General features: G+C 39.1%; 1 protein-coding gene across 3 annotated transcripts in view; it reads left to right on the top strand.

The window, feature by feature from the left end:
• Positions 1-25,597, top strand: part of dhx58 (DEXH (Asp-Glu-X-His) box polypeptide 58) — a 41,917-nt gene that overhangs the window by 4,762 nt on the left and 11,558 nt on the right. For all 3 annotated transcript variants that reach the window (XM_059956460.1, XM_059956459.1, XM_059956461.1), the window contains exons 2-8: positions 205-385; positions 5,711-5,915; positions 7,490-7,680; positions 12,558-12,674; positions 15,232-15,358; positions 16,801-16,992; positions 18,294-18,547. In XM_059956460.1, the coding sequence (XP_059812443.1) occupies positions 212-385; positions 5,711-5,915; positions 7,490-7,680; positions 12,558-12,674; positions 15,232-15,358; positions 16,801-16,992; positions 18,294-18,547 (1,260 nt within the window). In that variant the 5' untranslated portion in view covers positions 205-211. The remainder of the gene's footprint in view (positions 1-204; positions 386-5,710; positions 5,916-7,489; positions 7,681-12,557; positions 12,675-15,231; positions 15,359-16,800; positions 16,993-18,293; positions 18,548-25,597) is intronic.

Raw genomic sequence — 25,597 nt, 5'->3', positions numbered from 1 at the left:
TGTAATGCTACCATGACACTGTAATTTCCTTTGGGATCAATAAAGCATCTACAACCACACCTTTTAAGTGAAGGTGACAAGAAAAAGCAGATTACTTTAGTTGCAAAGTGTTAAAAAGATGATATATCAACCCTAAGCTAAATCCACAGTCCTCTTTGAATTTAAAATGATTGAGGGGGTTAACTTCTTTTGGTCTTGTTGCAGATACACAATGCAAATTGATTTGCGAGATTATCAGTGGGAGGTTGTGGAGCCTGCTCTCCAAGGAAAAAATATCATCATATGGCTACCGACAGGTGCAGGCAAAACTCGGGCAGCTGTGTTTGTTGCCAGACACCATTTGGACTCGAGAAGACAAGGCAAAGTAGCTGTTCTTGTAAATAAGGTAAAATATACAGTCAGCATTTTAATATTATAAACCAGGGGTTACTGAGTCACTACTGTTTAGAACCGCTTTACTGCTGGCAAAGGAACTTGCTGGTAGTCAATGGCTGTTCAATGTTGAACAAGCAGCAGCTGCCAGTGTAACTGCTGCTACAATCCAAAATGGATTTCTCAAATTTACTGGATGAACATAACCAGTGTTGTCTCATCTGAGCTTTGGTCATAGAGTCATACAGCATGGAAACAGGCTCTTTGGCCTAACTTGTTTATTCTGACTCTTTGTCCTTTCTGTCTGCATTTGGCCCATAGGCCTCTAAACCTCTCTTATCCATGTACTTATTTAGATAGCTTTGCAAATGTGCCCATCTCAACTACCATTTCTGGAAGCTCATTCCAAATTTGCAACATCCTTTGTGTGAAGAAGTTGACCCTGATGTCCCTTTTAAATCTTTTGTCTCTGATCTTAACCCTTTGCCCTCTTGTTTATAGCACCCCTTCCTTGGGGAAAAGACTGTGTGCTTTCATCCCGTTTGTGCTCCTTATGATCTTATGTACCTCTATCGGGTCACCGCTCAGTGTCCTACATTCCAGAGAGTAAAAGTCCCAGACTACTCAACCTCTCCTTGTAATTCAGGCTCCCAAGTCCAAGCAACATCCTGTTAATATTTTTCTGCACTCTTTCTAGTATAACAACATCCTTCCTGTAACAGGGTGACCAAAACTGTTCACAATATTGCAAGTTTGGCCTCACCAATGCCTTTTATAACCGCAATATAATTCCCAAACTCCTAACGTCACTGCCCTAACTGATGAAAGACAGTATGCCAAACACCTTCTTCACCGCCCTCTCTACCTGTGTACTTGCACTCCTAGGTCCCTCTGTTCTATAACACTCTCCAGGGCCCTACCAGTCACTGTAAGTATACAGTGGTTTGATCACTCAAGATTAAATACTTCACATTTTTCTGGGTTGAAATCCTCAGCCCCAATTCTGGCTGATTCAGATTCCCATAGTAACTCCTCCATACTACAATATGTAAAACACCACCTATTTTTGTATCATCCACAAACTTGCAAACCATTCCTTGAACATTCACATCCAAATAGCTATATAAATTACAACCCTATTAACCTGTATGACAAATCACTAGACACAGGCCTCTACCTGATAGACAACTGTCAATCAACACTCTCTGTTTCCTGCCACTGAGCTAACTATGAATCCAATCCACTATCTTCCCTTGGATCCCATCCGATCTAACTTTCCGGCTTGCCTTGAGGGACTTTGTGAAAGGTCCTGCTGAAGTCCATAAAGACAACATTCATTGCACTTCACTTATCTATCCTTTTGGTTGCCTCCTTGAGGAGCTCCAAGAGATTTGTCATTCACAACTTCCCATGAACTAAGCTAAGCTGACAGTTCCAAATTTGATCCTGTCTCTCCAAATGCTGGTAGATCCTGTCCCTCAGAATTCCCTGCAGAATTTACTCATCACCAATGTCAGTCTCATTGGCCTGTAGTTCTCAGGCTTGTTTTTGAAATGCTCCACAAACCAAGGTACCCTTCAGCCCTCCAGAAACTCACTTGTGGACAGAGATGAAGCAAAAATCTGGGTTAACCTGATCAAATTTGCCCTGCCTTGAAGCACTCCCAAAGGGATTATTTTGTTCTTGTATAACATCACTGTGTGGATTGAAAGAGATAATTCCCCTGTTAAAGGCAGAGTCCATTATCTCTTTGTAGCTTTCAGGCAACAATTCCAGTTGAAATATTATTCTTGAAATTTAGTCTTGAGCTTTGCAGCAAAGTGCTTTCAGTGAATCCATTAGATTGATGTATCTGCAATGAGAGTTGAATTAAATAGGTCAACAAAGTGCTGAAAACACTCAGCAAACGAGGTTGCATCTGTGGAGAGGGAAGCAAGAATTTTATGTATGGATCAATGATCTTTCCTTGACCTGAAATGCTACCTGTACTTTCCACTCCACAGATGCTCTCTGCCTGTTGAGCATTTCCAACTATTGCTTTTAGATTTACCTTATATTTTATGTTTGGAGGGATAAGATGTAACTAACATCTGTTGGAATTTTAGAGGGGTTGTCAAGTTGGGTGATGAATGAAAATTTTTCCCCTTGAGGAGAATCCAGAGATATGTATCACAAAGTCGGGGTGAGGGTCAGGCATTTAAGATTGAGATTGGGAGAAACATCTTCATTCAAAGATGGCACATCTTTGAAATTCTCCACGGAAGCCAAGTTGGTAAGTATATTCATTGCTGAATTTTGGGTACAAAGGGAAAAAAGTAGGAATGAGACCATAACAGCATAAGATACAGAAGCAGAATTAGGCCATTTGGCTCACCAGTTCTTTTCATCATTTCATCAGCCATTTCATCATGAGGGGTGACCCAATAGAGATATATAAGATCATAAGGAGCACAAATGGGATGAAAGCACATAGTCTTTTCCCCAAGGACAGGGTGCTATAAACGAGAGGGCAAAAGGAAGCCAAGTTGGTAAGTATATCCATTGCTGAATTTTGGGTACAAAGGGAAAAAAGTAGGAATGAGACCATAACAGCATAAGATATAGAAGCAGAATTAGGCCATTTGGCTCACCAGTTCTTTTCATCATTTCATCATGAGGGGTGACCCAATAGAGATATATAAGATCATAAGGAGCACAAATGGGATGAAAGCACATAGTCTTTTCCCCAAGGACAGGGTGCTATAAACGAGAGGGCAAAAGGTTAAGATCAGAGGCAAAAGATTTAAAAGGGACATCAGGGTCAGCTTCTTCACACAAAGGATGTTGCAAATTTGGAATGAGCTTCCAGAAACGGTGGTTGAGGTGGACACATTTGCAAAGCTATCTAAATAAGTACATGGATAAGAGAGGTTTAGAGGCCTATGGGCCAAATGCAGGCAGATAGGACTAATAAGAGAGTTATAATTGACTTATCACTATATTCATGTGAGGAAAATATGTGCTGTGTGTTTAATTTTAAATTCGTTAGATAAGCCCTTTAGAAATGAAATTGAGTATAAGTGACTTATAGTTGACTTATCACCTATATTCCAGTCGTGATTAACATCCCCCCACCCCCCCCGTCGGCCAGTCCGCAAGAATGTTGTCAATATTAAACCGGTCCGCAGTGCAAAAAAAGGTTGGCGACCCCTGTTTCATGTAGTGGTGGACTGGGGCAATGGCATCAATGTGGGTGATGCCAACAGGCTCAATAAACTGATTTGAAAGGCTGGCTCTGTTATCGGAGTCAAACTGGACACACTGGAGGCTGTGGTAGAACAGAGGACCCTATGGAAAATCCACCTATTCTGGACAATGTTTTTCACCCTCTGCCTGTCACCTTGCTGAACAGAGGAGCACTTTTAGTAGTAGACTAAGACAACTGCACTGCGCCAAAGAGCGCTATATGAGGTCGTTCTCACCCTCTGCCATTAGGCCCTATACTGAGTCAACCTATAGCTGGGGAAGTGATGACCCCCTCCTGTTAGACTTGTTATTTATTCTCATCATGGCTGATCCAATTTCCCTTTCAGTCCCAATTTCCTGTCTTCTCCCCATATCCCTTTGTGCCCTGACTAATCAAGAATCTATCAACCTCTGCCTTAAATATGCCCAAAGACCTGGCTTCCACAACAACCTGTGGGTAACAAATTCCACAGATTCATCACTCCCTGGCTAAAGAAATTCCTCCTCATCTCCTTTCTAAAAGGACGTCATCTATTCTGTTGAACAGAGGAACTGAGGAAGAAAGTTGAATTTTACTAGAATCTCAGGCACAGTCATTTTTTTTATTAAACAAAATATACTTTATTAAAAATAAAATTACATACAATAACCATTCAAAGACTTTCAATTCTTTACAGTTGGTACCATTACTGTCTTTACATTTTCAAAATTCAGAAGTTTTGCCACCCACATGGCACTTTGTTCTTTCATATTTACATTCAAGGGGTATACCCCCAACCTCCCCACCCCTCAACTCCCACAGGAGAAGAACCCTAGACTGTGGTCCTTCCCCACCAGGCCCTTGCGATGACTGCACCAAGTTTGAGTGTGTCCCTCAGCACGTACTCCTGCAGCCGAGAATGTGCCAGTCGGCAACATTCCCCCATGGCCATCTCTGTGTGCTGGTAGACCATCAAGTTTCGGGCCGACCAAAGAGCGTCTTTGACCGAGTTGATGATCTGCCAGCAGCACCGGATGTTGGTTTCGGTGTGCATCCCCAGGAGCAGCCCGTAGATCAGAGAGTCCTCTGTTACGCAGCTGCTGGGGATGAACCTCGACACTGCCCCTTCCATCCTCCTCCACACCTTCTCCGCAAACCCACAGTGTGCAAAGAGGTTGGTCACCAACTCCTCCTCACTGCAGTCCTCCCATGGGCAGAGGGGTGAGGAGACAACGTTCCGGGCGTACAGGAGGGATCGGACTGGGAAGGCCCCTCTCACCGCCAGCCAGGCGAGGTCTTGGTGCCTGTTGGTGAGGTCTGGCGATGAGGCATTTTGCCAGATGAACTGGACAGTCTGCTCAGGGAACCACCCCACTGTGCCAATCACATCCTTCTCCTGCAGTGCCTGCAGAACCTTACGTGTTGACCACTGCCTAATGGCCCTGTGGTCAAAGGCGTTGACCTGAAAGAACTTCTCTACGAAGGACAGGTATGGCAGCAGCAACCAGCTGACAGGGGTGTTGCACGGGAAAAGGGCCAGATCCATCCTTCGTAGCCAGGGCGACAGGTAGAACCTGGGCACGTAGTGGTACGGTATTGATTGTCGGACCTGATTTGAAGGACTTTATATCATTTTCCAGCTCTTAGGGAGGCACGGTAGCATAGTCATTAGCACAACACTTTACAGTACAAGCAACCCGGGTTCAGTTCCTGTCGCTGCCTGTAAGGAGTTCATATAATCTTCTCATGACTGCGTGCGATTCCTCCAGGTGCTCTGTTTTCCTCCCACAGTCCAAAGACTTACCAGTGGTAGGTTACTTGGTCATTGTTAATTATCCTGTGATTAGGCTAGGGTTAAAATCAGGGGTTTGCTGGGTGGTGTGGCTCATAGGGCCAGAAGGGCCCATTCCATTCTGTATCACAATAAAAAAAATTCTTTCTTTCTTCCTTGTAGTGCTCCCAAAAATTCCCCAGTGTTGAGCAGTATTGGTGAAATTCCCTGGGAGAGCATTAATAAGTTTGATTAAGTAAATGTATACACATTATGATCAGGGTATGGAATTCTTACTTATCAAGAGTACTGAAATATAAGTATCTGTATGGTAAACAAAATGATGGGAATTCATTTTACAGGTGCCTCTGGTGAATCAGCATTATGAACAAGAGTTTAAGCCAGCCCTAACACCCAGGTATAATGTGATTCCTGTAACTGGTGACACTGAGCTTAAGGAGCAATTTGCATACATTGTACGGATGAATGATGTTATCATCTGCACAGCACAGATCCTGCAAAATTCACTGACCAGTACAGAAGAAGAAAAGCACGTAGAGTTAACAGGTAGAACAATTTAATCTTCGAGCTCTGTGCCCTTCTGAGTAGAAGCAATTTGGTTTATAAAGTGTTGCATGGAGAGAAAGCAGACCACATGGTTGCACTTTTAGCAATTAACTGGATAAGCTAAATGGGATGACTTGTTTCGATTAGCTTGGATGCAAAGGATGCATTGGTAACTAGTATTATTTATTTCTTCCCTTCTGGCAAGGGATTCAGGATTGTGTATTGTGCTAAAATGTTTAATTTTGAACAGGTTTACAATGGAAGGCTTTGATCATGTACATAGTGGACAAATGAGTCACTTTGCTGCTCGCCTCCCCAATCTGGTTCCATCAACCCATCATCTCCTCCCCAGCCTATCACCTACCATTCTCTGTCACATGTTTTTGCTATATATTGGCTACTTTTTCAAATTCCTCTCAGTCCTGATAAAAGGTCTTGATCTGAAACATCGACATACATTAGAACATAAAAAATAGGAGCAGGAGTAGGTCATCTGGCCCATTGAGTCTGCTCCACCATTCAATAAGATCATAGCTGATCTGTCTGCAGACTCAGCCCCACCTACCTGTCTTTTCTCTCTAACCCTTAGTTCCCCTGCTATGGAAACTTCTATCTAGCTGTGTCTTAAAAATACTTAATGATGTAGCCTCTACTGCTTCCTGGGCAGAGAATTCCATAGATCCACTACTTTTGTAAAAAAGTAGTTTCTCCTCATTTCTATCTTAAATCTATTACCTCAAGTCTTAAGGCTATGTCCCTGAGTTCTAGTTTCACCTACCAGTTGAAACAACCTTCCTGCCTTTATAATTTCTATCCCTTTCATAATTTTATATGCTTCTAAAAGATCCTCTCTCATCCTTCTCAATTCTAGTGAGTGTGATCCCAGATGACGCAATCTTTCCTCATGTCTAACATACAGTACATCGTTGCCTCCATAGATGCTGCTTTATTCACTGAGTTCTTCCAGCTTTTGTTTTTTCCTTTTGCATATAGATTGGTGATCAAATTTCTCTTTCCAGGCCAATATGCCGGTTGCCTAGGCACTTTAGATCATTCAACATCTGATCCCAGAAGGTTAACAAATATTCACAGGCATATGTCAGGACACAGATTGGTGAATGTTAAAAGCATTATGTGCACCATTGTATTTTTCCAACATTGACCTTAGTTTAACTACCTTAAACGCGAATAGCTTATACTCTGCTCTTTATGTCCTATTAGTTCATGGTTGTTACTTTCTAGTCTTTAGATCCATGTACTATAATCATAGGGCCCCAAAGAAATATTAATGGAAGTCTCAACAATCTTCTTGTGAGTTCCCATATTCTGCCCATATGCTAGAACATGTTTTTTCCATACACAAATTCCTTACGTACATATCTCTGAAGTCCCATGATGTGATGAACTTCTGGTGTCTCTCCATAGATTTTGTTTTGATTGATGTTAGAGAGTTCAAGAAAATTAAAATCTCATTGAGTTTGAAGAGACTCAGGCACAGAGGTGAAGTATGGAACTGACTTCCAGATTAACAGATTTTCTTTCGGAAATAACTTTTGTTATTTTTCTGAATTTAGAGTTTTCTCTGCTGATAATTGATGAATGTCATCATACTCAGAAGAATGGTGTGTATAACAAAATCATGGCCCAGTACATTGAAGCAAAGCGTAAGAATGTGACCAACTTACCTCAAGTCCTTGGACTCACAGCATCACCTGGAACTGATGGCGCCAATACAGTCGACAAAGCAATGAACCACATCTTACAGGTTAATACAGCTCCAAGAACTCAACCAATAACTAGTTTGTTCATACCTTTAATGTTTTTTGCTTTGGGGAAAGTTGATGTTCTTGGTCAGAGTTACCTCCATCCTCTTACCAGAAGTGCTAACCAGTTGCCGTGAGGCCTTGCGTGCCAAGGTTTGCTTACTTAGGGCCAGCTCAAGCTGAACAATAACTCCTGTTTAGAAATCACTGCCCACGTGTAACACCTGTGTAGTGCTTGTCTTATGTGACTGATTGCAGCACACTTTGAGAAAATGAAATGACATAGTACTACACCAGGTGTTAGTAGAAGCTCTAGGTACCAGAAGGAGGGAGTGAATAGAAAACACACACTTCTGGAAGTAAGCTTTGTTTATAAAAATAGCAGTACAGTCGGCCCTACTTATCCGCAGGTTCCTCATGCACAGATTCAACCAACCGCGGATCGGGAAAACCCGAAAGTTCTCTCTCCAGCACTTGTTGTTTGAGCATGTACAGACTTTTTTCTTGTCATTATTCCCTAAACAATACAGTATAACTATTTACATAGCATTTACATTGTATTAGGTATTATAAGTAATCTAGAGATGATTTAAAGTATACGGGAGGATGTGCATAGATCGAGAATCGAAAAAAAAACAGAAGTTCTCTAAGTTGGAACAGGTACATCCAGTATTATTTAGCGTCAGTAAAATGTTTGTCTTAGTATATAGTATATATTTTACCTTTCTATGCTGTTACGTATTCAGGCAACAATAAATATATGAGTTCGGCAAGGGATTTTATAACAAACAACACATTTATTAAACACTGAAAACAAATCCCCCAAAAGTAAACAAACACTAACGTAACCAGAAACCAGCTGCTGTGCGGCAGCTTAAACAGTTCTTAAAGCGATGTTGCAAAAACAGTTCTTTTAAGTAGGATTGCCAAAAGGTAAAAATGCTCACAGTCCATTTAAAAGGAGAGACTTTATACAACGATTTAAATTCTCTTTCGCGTCGTTTTGCTTCGATCCCTGACGTCGAACTTTTCCACGAAGAATTTACGAAACGAAACGGATTAAAGGCACTGACCTTTCCTTTCACACTGTCCTCAATCTTCTGCTATCCCGCAGAGATTAACATGAGAACAGTCAACAAATTCCTTTCAAATAAGGATTAACTCAGGTCGAACCCGTTTCACCGTCGAAATTAGTTTCTCCTCGATCTTTAACTCCCAAACTCTGATCTTCACTCTCCACTGATTTCTCAAACTAGCAGTATTGCAAAGAACCTGCTGGCAATGACCTTTTAAACTTCAGGCATTAGATAAAAACTTCATCTTTCAACTAAACTGCGTCATCACATTAAATCACGCAGTGGCATGAAGTCAACTTGGCAAATCCAGCCACGAACTGCCCCTCCTCATAGGGTGGGGTCTTCCTTTTATAACCTGTAAAAAAAAACCTGTCACATGATCCCTACTGGCGGGAAAATGACATCACTCCACCATCACAAGACCATTACCTCAAGTCCAGTATACCTTCAACCCCAGTCACGTGACAAGGGTACCACTGTCATATGTCACGAGTACGTAACAATGCATATGAAACACTTAAGAAACGTATGTATTTCAATAATTAAACCACTGCATTGCTTAGTAATAATTGTAGCTTTCATCGGGGCAGGTCCTTTCACATGCTCCATTATTCTCACTTTATCCTTTTAAATTGTTCCGATCGTTGACCGACTGTAGTCTAACGCTTTTCCAATGACCGATGGCATTTCATTCTCTTTCCGATCACTTTATTATTTCCACTTTATTTTCAATCGTGATCATTTTCCGTCAATGGAAAAGAGACACTGCGGGCGGCAGGTCCCAAGCTCCGCCAGGTCCTAAAGTCCACCGACCTGAGCATCTGCGTTTTTTGGTATCCGTGGGGGGTCCTGGAACCAATCCCCCATGGGTAAGGAGGACTGACTGTAAATAAAAAATATTTACATGAGTAAGAACAATTCAAAACCCCAACATTCTGTTTAGGTTCCAAATCTCAGATATCAACGAAAACTAAATTGCTTTTTAGTTAGAATCAATGAGATTAATTAGAATAACCGTTATTACTCCAATTTCCCTAACTAATTAGATCTATTGTTATTCTCCTATTTTGGGGTTTACAGACTAATCTTTCACTCTTATTTACCCCTAGTTAGTTAGAAAGCTAATTCAGTCCCTATTCTTAGACTTAGTTTCAGGTCAGTATGCCTACAAATTCAAATTCAGTCCCCAAAATATATATATACAGCTTAACTCTTTTCGCGACAAATCCTCCAGTATCACAGCTTTTAAACAAAGTAAATTTCATTCAATCACTGATCTAAGTCTTTGAAAAAATAATCAGTTCTTCCAAAAACTCAAATTCAAATCCTTCTAATGAAAAACAAACTTGTACATCCAATTGTATTAAATACTCTATTTCTTGAAACATTTTGTTCCTGTGCTGGCGCTTCGATCTTGGGTGGCTTGCCATCTTATTCCTTGGTCTGATGGATGAAATAGTGGGTCATCCACAGAAAGTTGATTCACAAAACTTACAGGTCACAAAACCTGACCTGTATACAACAGGATTACAATCCATAAGTTCTTACTACATTCTATTTTCTATTTCAAAATAACTCAATATCACATTGCCATTTCCAAATGTTTCTCAGTTACTACACTACTGAACATATTTCACACACAAATTATACACTTGGAACAGTTAAAGTGTTTTTTAATTCACCAAATCCCTTGATATAATTTAACAGAACTAATTCCCAGTTACACAATAGAGATGTTGGACACCACTCTCCACTGATATCGTTGTGCTGTAGCTGATGCACATTATAGCTGTAGCTTCAATTGATCTTTTATTGATAACATTTCTCCTCCAAGAGTTTTACCCTATTTCCAGTAAGTAGGGTGGAGATACTAACTACTAACTTCACTTTTAACAGTTTATATCTTTAGTTAGTTTCTATAGTGTGCTGTGTTTCTGTCACTTGTCCACACCTCGTTCTCACATAGCTTGTTTTTCAAGTTCTCTTTCTTTTAATTCAGTAAACCATTTTTCCCTCCCTTCATAGGTGGAGCTTTCTAACATCACACCTTTGCTTTTAATTAACCTGGGTTACACATGATACCCACATTGTCACACTGAGTGTGGGGCCATGTATAGTTCTTTGGAGTCCAGTTGGTAAACAGGCAACATAATGCAGAGGCCTTGTCTTCAGAACAGCCTGAAATGTAGGGTTTCAGCTTTGGCAACTCTAAATTCATAAATCATGTTAAAATTTTGAAACTATCTCAAACATTTCAAAACCATTTTAATTGAACTAAATAAAATGTTTTTCAAATGAAATATGAATAAATAAAACACAAAACTGATTAAAATATTAATCAGAAACAAAAATATTACTAAGATTAAAATAAGGGAAGGTAAATTAAAAAATGTAACTTGCCTTTTGCCCTGTTTGTTTTTTAAATCTGTGCCCCGTGAAGCCTATTGAAATCACTGGCATCAAGGATCTTGAGCCAGGTCCAAAGGGAAGCTTCCCACAGTGACACAAGACTGGGCTCCATAGGGAATTCATTGGTCAGGTAAACAGAAGGATTTGGTGCTTCAGATCCATCAATAGGTCCTCTGCCTCCATGGTTTTATATCACACACATGGAAATATGTGAATGATTGAATGATAGTGAGTCTGATTAGGGTTTATAATCTCAGGCATCATAAATTTTATGGATCTGAAGGTTTTGGACTGGACTGATTGCTTTAAAAATTTTGGACTGTTGCTTGATTGTGTAAATCCTGAGTCAGAATAGATTGGTGTTGGCAGCTTGAAACATAGTCAGGTTGATAGAACAATCATTGAAACACTTGACATAGGAACCCACATATGTGTCAATTAAACATTTGACATCTCTGAGGTAAATTAACATAGTACATGAAAGCAACTTTGAATGAAGACACATTTACAAACATTGACTCCTTAATCATAATTAAAGCTTCAATGCAAAATGTTATGTTATATTTCCACATAAATTATATCTTCTAATGTAACGATTGGTTTTGCCCGATTGTTCATCTTCCATTTCATTGACATAATGCATGATGCATGCTTTTTGACAGCAATAAGATCACAGCTCAAAATGCAACAGCACCTAAGTTAATAAGGATTTTCACTTCATAAACCAAGTAGCGGAGAGTAATTTCAAAGGCCACAATCTAATCTTACAGTTCAAGTAATAGTTATAGACTGAATAATCCTTGTAATCAATTCAGTCTCACTTGGTAATAGTAATTAGCTAAAGCTCATTAGGTCATACTTTAAAAAGAAGGCTGTTTTGAAATGGTTCACGTGGAGGTCAATGAGACTAAATGCAGAGTGAGCCTGCACTATTGTGTAATACCCCAGGCTAGGGTCTACTTGACTTCCCAATAAATAGTGTGCCTTCTGCCTCCTTCAGGAGTTTTGAAATTCAGATTCAAAGTTAATCCACAATGGAAATAAAACTCAGATTTATCTGGTTTTGACACTTTCACATTCCAATTACAATATGCGGCCTTTAATGCATTGTGAATGGGTAAGCACATTTGAGATTCCAATTTTTGCTGAGTTCCTCATTTGGCTTCTGCAAGTGACTAGGTCAGGGTCAGTTTGCCAAGTGCTGAAGGAATAAAGGGAACTAATTTTAATGTGCATGGAAGGAAAGTAATTTTGAGGCATTGCCATTTTTAACATTGACTACTTAGTAAAGCTCCAATGTTATCTGTTGATGCTTATTTTATTGTTAATCACAGATCTGCACCAATAAAAGCTTCAATGTTATCTGTTGATGCATATTTTATTGTTAATCACAGATCTGCGCCAATATGGATGCTCAGATGATCATGTCCTCTTCAAAGTATAAACCACAATTGGATGCAGTGGTCCCTCAGGTTATGAAAAGCTATGATGTTACAGAAGAAAGAAAACAGGTACAAAATTTAATGAATATAAATACCATGAAATTATCACATCCAAAGCACGTTACCTAGTCCACACTTTTAACACTGTGCAGTGTTACTGAGTCAAAGAGTGATACAACATGGAAACAGGCCCTATGGCCCAGCTTGTCTATGGGGATCATAGTCTCAAGCAAACTTGGTTTATCTGCTAGGATTTTGCTCAAATCCCTTTAGTCCTCCCTGTCCATGTACTTACTCAAATATCTTTTGAATATTGGTTTAAAAGTGCCTCAACTACTTTCTCTGGCAGCTCATGTCCCTCAGGTTCCTTTTAAATCTTTCACCTTAAACCTATGCCCTCTAGTTTTAAGTTCCCCTTCCCTGGGAGAAAAATGCAGTCACCCTATCTACACCCCTCATGATCATATACACCTCATTAAGGCCACCCCTCAAACTTCTACACACCAATGAATAAAGTCCTAGCCTGTCTAACCTCTCCCCATAACTCAGACCCTCAAGTATTGGCAGCATTCTTGTAAAACTCTGCACTCTCTCTAGTTCAATATCATCTTTCCTATAAAAGGGCAGCCAAAACAGAACACAATACTCCAAGTGCAGTCTCATCAACCTCTCGTACAATAGTGCCACTATATCCCATCACCTGTACTCAATGCCCTGACCAATGAAGACCAGCATGCCAAATTCCCTCTTCATTGCATTGAACATAAGAAATAGAAGCAGGAGTGTGATTTGTCCCCTTGTGTTTGTATCCCCATTCATAAAATCATGACAAGATAATTTATTCACTGGGTTGCTGTATCCATGATTGGCTATGTAACTTTGGATATGTTGGCACATGGAATTATGGACTGCAACCTTGGTTCAGAACTTCCTACCAGCAGCAAGGTGTCAAACCGTGCAGTAAGTGTGAACTTACCTTTATTAGATTTACTGTGGTCAACACAATCCAGGTCTGCCTTGAAGCTTAAAGCTATGAGGCCCTATATGAAACATTACTGTCATGTGCAGTGCTCTGTCCAATAAAAAACTGACAAAAAAGTTATCATCCAGCTAAATCATGCCCCCTGATTTATCCAGCTGTTGAAAGCATCAAAAGCTTTGAATATTCCACAATATCTCTGAATCACTTACAAAGGAAGTTGTTGCATTTTTTTGCATATTTCTGACTTCTCTGTATTCCCCTCCATTCAAGTGCCTGTAGGTTTTGGAGTATCTTCAGTGGGCAGATTTCCCTGCACAGCCACTCTGCTGTTGGCAGAAAAGAGGCAAATCCAGGCATCGGGATTAGATTCTGCCCAGTCTTTAACTTTAATCTTTAAATGAAATGATTTTCTGAATAAATTTAAATATGAACCTAGTTTGTATATTCTGGAACTCTGGAAATAATCCTATCATTGGAGTTAGTTTTTGTTTTGCACTCAAAGCTTTGGGCATGAGTGATTGATTAGACTGTTCAAGAGAAATGACTGAAAACCACTAGCTCCACTTTCTCACACTCTCCCCATGCCTACCCCTTGACACTTTTTTAGTTTCACTGTCTGTCAGTCTCCAGCTGGATTACATTCAATGTGTCTATAGCTCTCTGAGGTAGAGAATTCCAATGAGTTCCTCTAAGACAGGAGTTCCCAACCTTTTTTATAGCATGGACCAATACCATTAAGCAAGTGGTCAGTGGACCCCTGCTCTAAGAGAAGAATTTTATTATAATTTCCTTCTTAAAGGGGCAGCCCCTTATCTTTGAATGACATGCCGTTGTTCTGGATAACTCCATAGATCCTGCAGAAACACCTTAATCTATTAATTTCAACTATCTTCCCTTGATTGAGGTTTGACTCCAAACATTGAAGTGTTTTGTTTCCTTTTGATGCCCATTCAGTTTTACCAGGCCCCCCGATGTCACACTCAGTCAAATGCTGCTTTGATGTCAGGGACAGTCACATTCATCCCATCCTTGGAACCCAGCTTGTTGGTCTATACTTGGACCAAGCCTTTGCTAAGGTCTGGTGAAACAGATTAAGCTTTGTTGAGCCACTTGATAACACCTTGCAGCACTTCAGTGATTAAGAGTATACTGAATGAGGCTTAATTGACCAGATTTGATTTATGCTGCCTTTATAGATGTTGGGACAATGCCAGTGTTGTACCTGTACTGGAACAACTTGACTAGAGATGCATCTAGTTCTGTGTACTAACATTCAGCTGTATTAAAACTTAATGGAATGAGTCCTTTCCTACTCTTTCACATTGCAGAGAAATGTTGTGTAGAATATAATAGATCAATCAACATCCATATATTTTGAATGAAAATGTTTTGTAATTATCCAGAACACCACTGCCCATTTATATGATTCAGACTGACACACTGAATTTCAATGGAGTCCATACTACCTACTTCATGAGTTATAACTCAAAGAGGATATTGAGTATGAAGACTTGAATGCAAGAACAAAGAAAAAAAGTGATCTCAGATGAAGATTTTCTTTTAACAAATCTGTTCTTTAAAGCAGAATATGTTTTGCAGCTTTTTCTTTCTACATTTTCACTTTCTCTCCTGACTCATTCACAGGACCCTTTTGGGGACAAAATTAAGGCGATGATGTCAAGAATTCACAGCCACCTAAGTGATTCTTCAATCACAAGGAATTTTGGGTCACAGATTTATGAACAAGCTGTGGTAGAGCTGGAAAAAATAGGTGAGGAGATGATGTTTTCTGGTTGCTGATAAGCAATTTGCATCAGCTCAGAAGGGAAGTAAGATAAAATGTTCCCTATATCCTGATTATTTAGTTTTAATCAGGAAATTTCAGCATCAAATAGCCCACTGGAAAATGGAGGGAGCAATATGATTTACCAAAAAAACCAAGGTGAGCTTCTGAATGTTCCTTTGTTTTGGAATAATCCAAATTAAATGCCCAGAATTGTTGTCTTGTTGTTTGAGGAGAAATAGTGATGGTCTGGGGTTGTTTTTTTGGAAGAAGGTCTTAAGAGAAATTTGGTTAAGGTTTAGCATATGATGAAAAATCAATGGAGACTGAGCAGGAATGACTGGTATTGGTTTATTTTTGACACGTGTACAGTGAAAAGCTTGTCTTGCACACTGTTCATAGAGATCAGATAATTACACAGTGCATTGAGGTGAAACAAGGTAAAAATACAGAATAAAGTGTAAAAGCTACAGAGGAAGTGCAGTGCAAATAAACAATTTCCTATTAGCCAAAGAATTAATGGACATCCATTTCCTTTAGCTGAGAGATCTGTAACCAAGGGACACAGATTTAAGGAGGATTGATTAGAAGGGAAATTACTTCTTTTACAAAGAAAAGCTCATCATATTTAAAAATGACTGGATAAGCAGGTGAAATACTGTAGTTTGCAGGATGAAAAGAAAGGCATTAGTTTTAATCCTGGCTTAGGCATTCCGGTGGCTCTACTTTGTCATTATGTCACCAAAGACTTCTGCAGATTTCTGTAGCTGTATGGTGGAGACCATCCTGACTGGTTGCGTCTCAACCTGGGATAGAGGCTCCAATGCACAGGATTGCAAAGGTCTGCAGAGGGTTGTCGATGTAGTCAGCTCCATTATGGGCACAAGCTTCCCTGGTATCAAGGACATCTTCAAGATGCAGTGTCGCAAGATGGTGGCATTCATCACTAAGAAACCTAAACATCTGGCACATGCCCTTTTCATGTTGCTACTACCATCAGGGAGGAGGTACAGGAGCCTGAAGATCTACACTCAGCAATTTAGGGCCAGATTCTTCCCATCCACCATCAGATTTCTGAATGGGCCATGAACACTATCTCAATTTTCCTTGTTTTTGCACTACTTATTTATTTTGTATTTATAGTAATTATGTTTTTGAACTGTACTGCCATTGAAAAACAGCAAATTTCACATCATATAAGACAGAGATAATAAACCTAACTCTGAATTAGATTCTGAATAGCTCTTTCTTGACTGGCACGGATGTAATGAACTGAACATCCTCCTGTACTATAAAATTCCATGATTCTATAATGAACTTGTGGTCCTGTTATCATCAGTCAGTAATAATTAGCTTGCAAACTTTCTGTTTGCTCTCGGAAGTAATTGGACTTCCCAATCTTGAGTGTCTAATATTTTTTTCTGTGCTAGGTGCTATTGAGTCCAACAGAGAGAAGCGTATCTGTGCACTTCACCTCCGTAAGTACAACGACTCACTTTTGATCAATGACACGGTGCAGATGATTGATGCACTTCGCTACCTGGAGGAATTCTACAGGAATGAAGAAAAAACAAAAGTTCTTCTGGATCAGACAGATCGATTCCTATTTAAGCTGTTTGATGGTAAGCATGCCTTAAGACTTGCTATGTGATTTTGGCCTGTTTGCAGTCTGGTACTACAACCTACCAAATACAGTGGAACGTACGTAGGTCTGCATTGTGGCTTTTTCAGTGAGCTGAAGCTTGCAGAGTGGATATGCAAGAGCAGTGCCCACATAACCCCACAAGTGAGGTGAATATGTGGGCTTGGTATTTGGTATTTGACTGCATAAGCTCAGGAGGTTTAAGAGTTAAGGTGATATCTGTGCTTGAGGAGTGAGAGGTGCTTATCAGGATAAAGTGCTAGTCCAGGACATGAAAAGTTCTGAAGTAATTTGAAAATAAAGAAATTTTAACTCAAAGCAGTGGCCTTGTGAAACATTCGGGCCCAAGCAGCAAAGCGGTAATGGGGACACAGAACTTACTGTTGACATGCATGTTGGGTACAACACCATGGATAAGTTAAGTACCAAACCTGGAAAGGGAGTAGGAAGAAGAGGCCAAGCTTCCATTCGTGACTGCTATTCATTAATATGTGCTGGAACTCTGTGGGCATCTGGTGAGCACAGTCAAGTTTAGCTATAGTTCTCCACCAGTCAAGTACCTTCCCTGCAACTCTTGCCATGCTTGCATATTAAAGAATAGTCACTGGATTGGTGGATTCATTTAGGAAAACTCACAATTTTAGGGGGAAAATCAGAACAGAGCTTTACAACAAGAAGTCCATTATTTTATACCAACACTTATCATAAAACTGATGAAACCCTCCCCACCACTGAGCACATCTACAAGGAGCGCTGCCACAAGGAAGCGGCATCAAAAGTCAACGAACCCCCCCTCCACCCCGCCATCCAGACTGTGCCCTCTTCTCACTGCTGCCATCAGAAAGGGGGTACAGGAGACCACCAGGTCTAGGAACAGTTATCACCCTTCAGTCATCTAGCTTCTCAACCAGCATGGATAACTTCAGTCACCTCAACACTGAACTGATTCCACAACCTGTGTACTCACTTTTAAGGACTCTACAACTTGTGTTCTCAGTATTAATTAATTAATTGTGTTTTTTTTGTATTTGCAGAGTTTGTCATCTTCTAGTTGTTTGTCAGCCTTTGTAGTTTTTCATTGATTCTATTTTATTTCTTTGTTCTACTGTGAATGCCTGTAAGAAAACCTCAGGGTTGTATATGGTGACATACATGTATTTTGAGAATAAATTTAATTTCAACTTTGAACTTTGGCAGACTACTGATAATTTATGCAAGCTATTTAGTTATGGATGATTTTAGTGTACTTTGCATTCACAAGCTGTCTGGTTCATCCACCAGATAACATTGAAGAGATGCTCTTACTTGTGCTCAATAAAGACTATGAAAATCCAAAGCTGGACAGATTGGAGAATATACTCCTGAAGCAATTTAAGACCCCAAATTCGCAAGGAATTATCTTCACAAAGACGCGGCAGAGTGCCCATGCCTTGTTTGGCTGGATTATGAACAGTGAGCGGTTGATGGCATCTGAAATCAGACCAGGAAGCTTAACGGGGGCTGGCATTAGCAGTCAGACGAAGCACATGACTCAGGTGAGTTGGGGAATATTACTTTTGCTGTGTCATAGACACCGGAGATTCTGCAGATGCTGGAAATCTTGAGCAACACACACAAAATGCTGGCGGAACACAACAGGTCAAGGAGCATCTACGGAGGGAAATAAACAGTCAATGTTTCAGGCTGAGACCCTTCATCAGGGCATATTTGTACTTTGTAGCTGGTTCGACCTGCTATACATATCAAGCATTTGGTATGCATTTGGGTGTTTCGGCAGAAGCAGTCCATAATCTTAGTTACTCTATGTATGTATGGGATTACAACTACATGTGCTGTGTATGACTGTATGAACTGTGTTTTGCACCTTGGCCCCAGAGGAACGATGTTTCTTTTAACTGTAAAAATGTGTAGGGTTGAATGACAATAAACTTGAACTTGAGCTGGTTGTACGAAGTAATGGGGAAGAATACAAGAAGATGGACGTTACTCCTTCCCTGTTTTAGAACAGGTAGCTCTTTGTACAAATGGTGTTGGATCCACTAAAGGTGGCAACACAGTAAATACTATGGCAAAGAAGGCCATGGTGTTGCTTACCAAAGTTGGTGGGTCATATAACAGTTGCAGAAAATATTGGTTAGATCACACTTGGACTCACACTACCAGGTTCAAGAACAGTTACTACCCCTCACTCAGTGGGCTTGTCAATAAAAGGGGATAACTATGCTCATTTGCTCCATCATTGAGATGTTTCCACAACCAATAATCTCACTTTAAGGACTCTATCTAATGTTCTCTTTATTTTTTGCTATTTCAGTACATTTTGCAATTGCACAGTTTGTTGTCTTCTGCACTCTGGTTGATCTTTCATTGATACTGTTCTAGAGAATTGCTGAGTATGTCCACAGGAGAGTGAATCTCAAGGTTGTATATGGTGACATGTATGTATTTTGATAATGAAATTCACTTTGAACATTGGACTTGCAATATTGTGTGCAGTTCTAATCAACATGTTGTAGGAAGGATATGAGTAAGTTAGGGTGTAAAAAAGATTCACAAATATGTTGCTTGGATTGGAGGGCTTCCATTTATAAAGAGAGACTGTTTTCCCTGAAGTGAAGGAGGCTGAGAAGGTTATAAAATTATGAGGTACACAGATAGGGTGGAGAGTCCCAGTCTTTTTCCCAGCGTCTAAAACTAGGGGCAGAGACTTGAGAGGGGAGGGATAAGGGGATCTGAGAGGTAGGTTTTCAGACAGAGAATGAGCTGAAGAGGATGTGGTAGAGGCTGGTACAATTATGCTTAACAAAACATGGATTAAAAAAGGTGTTCGGGGATTTAGATCAAATGCAGTCAAATTGGATTACTGTAGGTCGGTATCTTGGTCAGCAGGGATGGGTTGGGTTGAAGAGTCTGTTTCTGTGGTATATTACTCTATTAATTTATAAAACTAAACTATAAATTAAACCTCACCTTTGGTTCTATTCTGCTCTTCACCTCAGGACATTTCGTTCTAGGTCTTCAACTCCATCTGATGTTCACAGAGATCGTGACATCAACTGCTATAGGTCAATTGATGAAACACAAGTTTGCACATTTTGTTCTTATCCTTTTCAGCATATTCTAAAAGGCACAACTTAAAATAAGTAAGTAATAAGTGGAGGAACAACACCTCATTTTGTCTGGGTAGGTTCCAACCGATTTTTGTAACTTACAGTAATAACTCTTCCCTTTCCCCTTATCTCTTTTCCATTCCCCATTCTTATTAACCTTTCACCCCTTTTCTACACTTACCTCTGATTCCCCTCCTTCTTCCAATTATTGTCACTGTCTCAATCTAACTGTCCTGTCCTATCAGGTACCTTCATCTTCAGCCCTTTACATCTTCCACCTATCCCCTCCCAGCTTCTTATTTCATCTCTCCTCCCCCACCCATCCACCTTCCCCCTCACCTTGCTTCGCCTATCACCTGCCAGCTTCTAATCTCCCTGCTCACTATCCAGTCCTGATGAAGGGTGTTACGAACCTCGTAACTGGGTCACTTACCAGCAAAGATAGAGAGGTCCGTTGAAGTCTGATGGTACTATTTTTAGCAGTATTTATTGATAAAGGGGCACAAAAATAAGATCAATGCAAACATACAGATAATATACGTCATCAATACTAAATCTAAAAGCGCGGGTATAATAATAATCAATAAGAAATAGCTCTATCGTTGTCTAGGGGATAATGTATTGTCCGATGGAAATATAAGAGTCACTGTTAGTTCGTTCAAGCTGCAGCGTTTTTGGTTTTGAGAGAGAGAGACGGGTTAAACTTGCCCAGTTCTTTGATGATGCTAATCCTTCGAGTCTTTTGGGAGTTGGTTTCCCCGTTGTTAGCTAAAAGCCAGTCTCCCGTGGTAAAAAACCACCGGTTCCGGGGCAAATGGAACCGAATGCATGTGGCCTCCTCCCTACCAGCTTCCGCTATTATGGGATCGCTAGCGTTTCTTCTGGTGAGTCTGAGGGGCTGTTCCCACAGACCCTCTTTTATCCTGACTCACAGGGTCTCAGATGTCAATCAGGTAGGGGGATGATGCAATCCCTCCCTCAATCAGCCCACTTTGCCTGAGGGCTTCCATGTAGCACAGTATTGCAATACACAAGTTCGGCTCCAAGAGACAATGGCCGTTTCCTGTAGCTTTATATCGCCGGGGAACGAGACATTACGCACGTCTCTCTCTCATTTCCTGGGTCTCCTGACCCAAATCAATAGTGATCTTGCGATTCTCACCAAGGAGGAGCTACCCCACACCCTTCGGCCCCTCAGAGCTGTGGTACATTCATAACAAGGGTCACTGTCCAAACCGTTGACTGTTCATTCAGGTGATGCCTGACCTGCTGAGTTCCTCCAGCTTTCCGTGCTTCTTAAAATAAATTGCATTGAGAGTGGGTAGCAGTTCCGGATACAGTACTAATGTCTTTCTTTTGGTGCTGTTTCCCTGGAACCACTCACTTCTGCTCAACACTGATCCAGTTACAGTTTTTTGCCTTTGTATCTGAAAGGTCCAGGTTCAAGTCTGTCTCGCTGATGAAAATATTTTAAATTTTGTTCCTTGTTCTTTTCTGATTCAGCAGCAAGAGATATCCACAAATAAAGGAGGGACTGCACACATGTTAAATGCTATAAGAAATTATTTTAGTTTTTTTTTCATCTGGGCTGAACTGAAACTACAAATATGTCTGAATTGTCGTAACTTTCGGTTCCACTTTAAACCTTTTTCCTTCTTCCTGATTCATGAGTTTCCTATGAAGGAAGGTTAACCATTTACATACCATATGGTTTATTCAAATAAAATGGATAATATTACTAGCTTTGTCTCATGGAATATGAATAGTTTGAATCATCCAATTAAACGGAAGAAGATTTTAAAAGTTTTTCATTGATTGAATGCTCAGATTATCTTTGCCCAGGAAACTTGTGTGAGGAAGGAGGATAATCAGCTTTTCTTTAGGTTTTGGAAGGGTCGGAAATTCCATTCTAATTCACAGGCTAAGGTGCATCTATTTTTATAGACTCCTCCATTTCATTTGTTCTCTATGAAACAAACTCAGACCTGAATGATAGATTTCTATTAATTACTGATTTACTTTATAACCCAAAAGTTGTTATGGTTAATATCTATGCACCAAATGCCGACTATCCTGAATTCTTTAAACATTTATTTCTATCTCTTCCTAATTTAAATGAATATATGTTTATGATGGGTGGAGATTTTAACTGTTGTCTGAATCCTTTGATGGACAGGTCTGCATCTAATCAGGCGCCTCCAAACAAATCTGCTATTCTTATTAATTCCTTTTTAGTTCACTCCGGAATTTTAGATATTTGGTTTTTACATCCTAACGATAAAGAATTTTCATTCTTTTCTCATGTATATCATAATTATTCTAGAATTGACTACTTTTTTATTGACGCTCGGTTAGTTCCATCTGTGAGTACGATGCAATCGCCATTTCCGATCATGCGCCCTTGAAACTATCAATCAAATTAATTGATGTAACTTTTAGTGCTAGGCAATAGCGGTTCAATTCTACTCTACTTCAGGACTTAAACTTTGTTAACTTTATTAAAGAACAGATTGCCTTTTTCTTTTCAACTAACTTTATGGAAGAAATTTCCAGTGGGATATTATGGGATACTTTTAAAGTATACATCCATGGTCAAATTATATCATATTCTGCTGGATTGAAAAAACAAATTAAAAATAAAATACGTACATTGGTCGATAAGATTAAAGAAATTGATAAAAAGCATTCTGTTGCTCCTAATCTGCAGCTTTATTAAAAAAAAAGAGTTGAACTCAGATGCAGCACAATTTGTTATTAACATCCCCAATTAAAAATCAATTACTTAAAACTAAGAGTCAATGTTATATATATGGTGATAAATAGGGTAAATTATTGGCCAACCATCTGAAAATTGCTTGGGCTGAACATTGGATTGTTAAAGTTCGTAAATGGGATGGTAGTTTGACGGTTGACCATGACAAGATTAATAAATCTTTTCAAGAATTCTATACCTCTTTATACCAATCAGAATTTCTTGATGATTCTACCATAATGCATGAATTTCTAAGGAAATTAAATATTCTGAAATTACCACTTAATGAACATTTAGCATTAGATGCACCCATCATGGAAGAAGAAATAAAGAAAGCAATTTCTTTGATGAATTCTGGTAAAGCACCTGGTTTGGATGGGTATACAGTAGAATTTAAAAAATCTTTTTCAAATCTACTTTCTCCTTGGTTATGTAGAATCTTTAAGGATGTCTTATTTGTAGGTAAATTACCACAATCCTTTTATGAAGCATCTATTTCTTTAATTCCTAAAAAAGATAAAGACCCCTCTGAATGTACATCATATAGACCTATATCCTTGTTGAACGTGGACTCCAAAATCTTTTCCAAAATATTGGCAATTAGATTGGAAAATGTATTGCCACAAATTGTCTCTGATGACCAGACAGGATTTATTAAAAATCGTTATTTGTATTTTAATGTTAGGAGGTTAATGAATATTGTATATATTCCTTCATCTAATACCCCCAGAATGTGTTATTTCGCTTGATGCCGAGAAAGCGTTTGATAGAGTTGAATGGGAATATTTATTTAATATGCTTAAGAAAGTTAATTTTAGCCCAAAGTTTATATCTTGGATTAAATTGATATATTATATAACTTTGGCTTCTGTACTTACCCATAATCAGAGATCCCCCTTTATCTGGCTTTTTTGAGATACTAGACAGAGCCGTCCTTTAAGTCCCTTACTATTTGATATTACCTTAGAGCCCTTGGCAATCGCTCTTCATGATTTACCCAATATATTTGGCATTATTCATGGGAATGAGATACATAAGGTACCACTATATGCAGATGACCTGTTATTATATATCTCTAACCCAGAGAAATCCATCCCTGCAATAATATCACTACTTGCTCAGTTTAGTACTATTTCTGGTTATAAATTGAATCTTAATAAGAGTGAACTTTTATGCAAGCTCCAATCTATAGACAATATGATTACTTATTTGGGCATTAAAATTACTAAGTAACATAAGGATCTATTTAAACTTTTTACCCTTAATTGATCATGTTAAACAACTGCTTACTAAATAGTCCCCATTGTTCTTATCATTGATTGGTAGTATTAATACTATTAAGATGACTATTTTACCTAAATTTCTGTATCTATTTCAGGTGGTACCAATTTTAATTTCTAAATCATTTTTTGATATTATGGACTCAAATTTCTTCATATATATCTAGAATAAAAATCCTAGATTAAGTAAGAAATATTTACAGAAATCAAAAAAGGAGGGCGGTTTGGCAATGCCGAATTTTAGTTTCTATTACTGCGCAATTAATACTTGATGTTTAACGTTTTGGACACAAGATCTGGATGAAATTCATTGTCCATGAGGGCTGAACCTCGAGTGCGAGTCTGTATGGGGCTCTCATTGGCTTCTATCTTAGGGGCCTCGCTTCCCTTTGCACTTATTAAACTCAATAAACAAATGATTAATCTAGTAATTAAACATACAATATGAATATGGTTTCAATTTTGTAATTTTTTGTATTGAATAAACTTAATATATCAAGTCCTACTATATCTAATTTTTTCTTCCAATCTTCCAGAATTGATCAAGCTTTTCTTTTATGGAGAACGAAGGGAATAACATGTTGGCATGACTTATTCCTCAATAACTGTCTCATGTCTTTTGAACAGTTGTCTAATAAATATAGTTTGCCTAGATCACATTTTTATTATGTTACCTACTTTTCCGGTATCACATCAAACTGTAATTACAGAAAAACTTTTAGGTTTAAACCCCTGTGAGAAGAGTTTAATAGTAATTATTTATGAACTGATTACGAAAATATGTCTAGGTACTTCTGATAAAATTAAGAATGAATGGGAAAGAGAACTTCAGGTATCTTTACCTATAGAGAAATGGGAGAAAATTCTCCAACTAGTTAACCCTTCTTCAATGTGTGCTAGACACGCTTCGATACAATTTAAGGTGGTTCATAGGGCCCATATGTCCAAGGATAAGTTAGCTCGCTTTTACTGTCATATAAATCCTGTCTGTGACAGATGTGATTCTGAGGTAGCTTCCTTGATGTTCTGGTCTTGCCCTCTTTTGGGAAAATATTGGAAAGATATTTTTGATACTATTTCAGTAGTTTTGTGTATTGATTTACAACCTCATCCTATCACTGCAATTTTTGGATTACCAGTGATGGACTCTAGTCAATTAACTCCTTCAGCTTGCCGTTTGATTGCATTTATTGCACTACTAGCCAGAAGATCCATTTTATTTAAATAGAAAGATTCAACCCCCCCCCCCCACTACATTTCAGTGCTTTTACTAAACTATAACATGCTATAATTTGGAAAAAATTAGGAGTGGCACTATCGACTCTTTGATTAAATTTGAAGAAACTTGGAGACCATTTATTTAACATTTTCATATGATGTAAGCTGACCTTTTCTAAATCCTTCTCAATAACTTTTTGTTCATGTCTAGAGGAGCAGAGCTAA

Source organism: Hypanus sabinus, chromosome X1, assembly GCF_030144855.1.
Source record: "Hypanus sabinus isolate sHypSab1 chromosome X1, sHypSab1.hap1, whole genome shotgun sequence".
In the NCBI taxonomy this organism is placed as follows: Eukaryota; Metazoa; Chordata; class Chondrichthyes; order Myliobatiformes; family Dasyatidae; genus Hypanus; species Hypanus sabinus.
The sequence above is the reverse complement of the archived record's forward strand: the minus strand, read 5'-3'. Positions and strand labels throughout refer to the sequence as shown.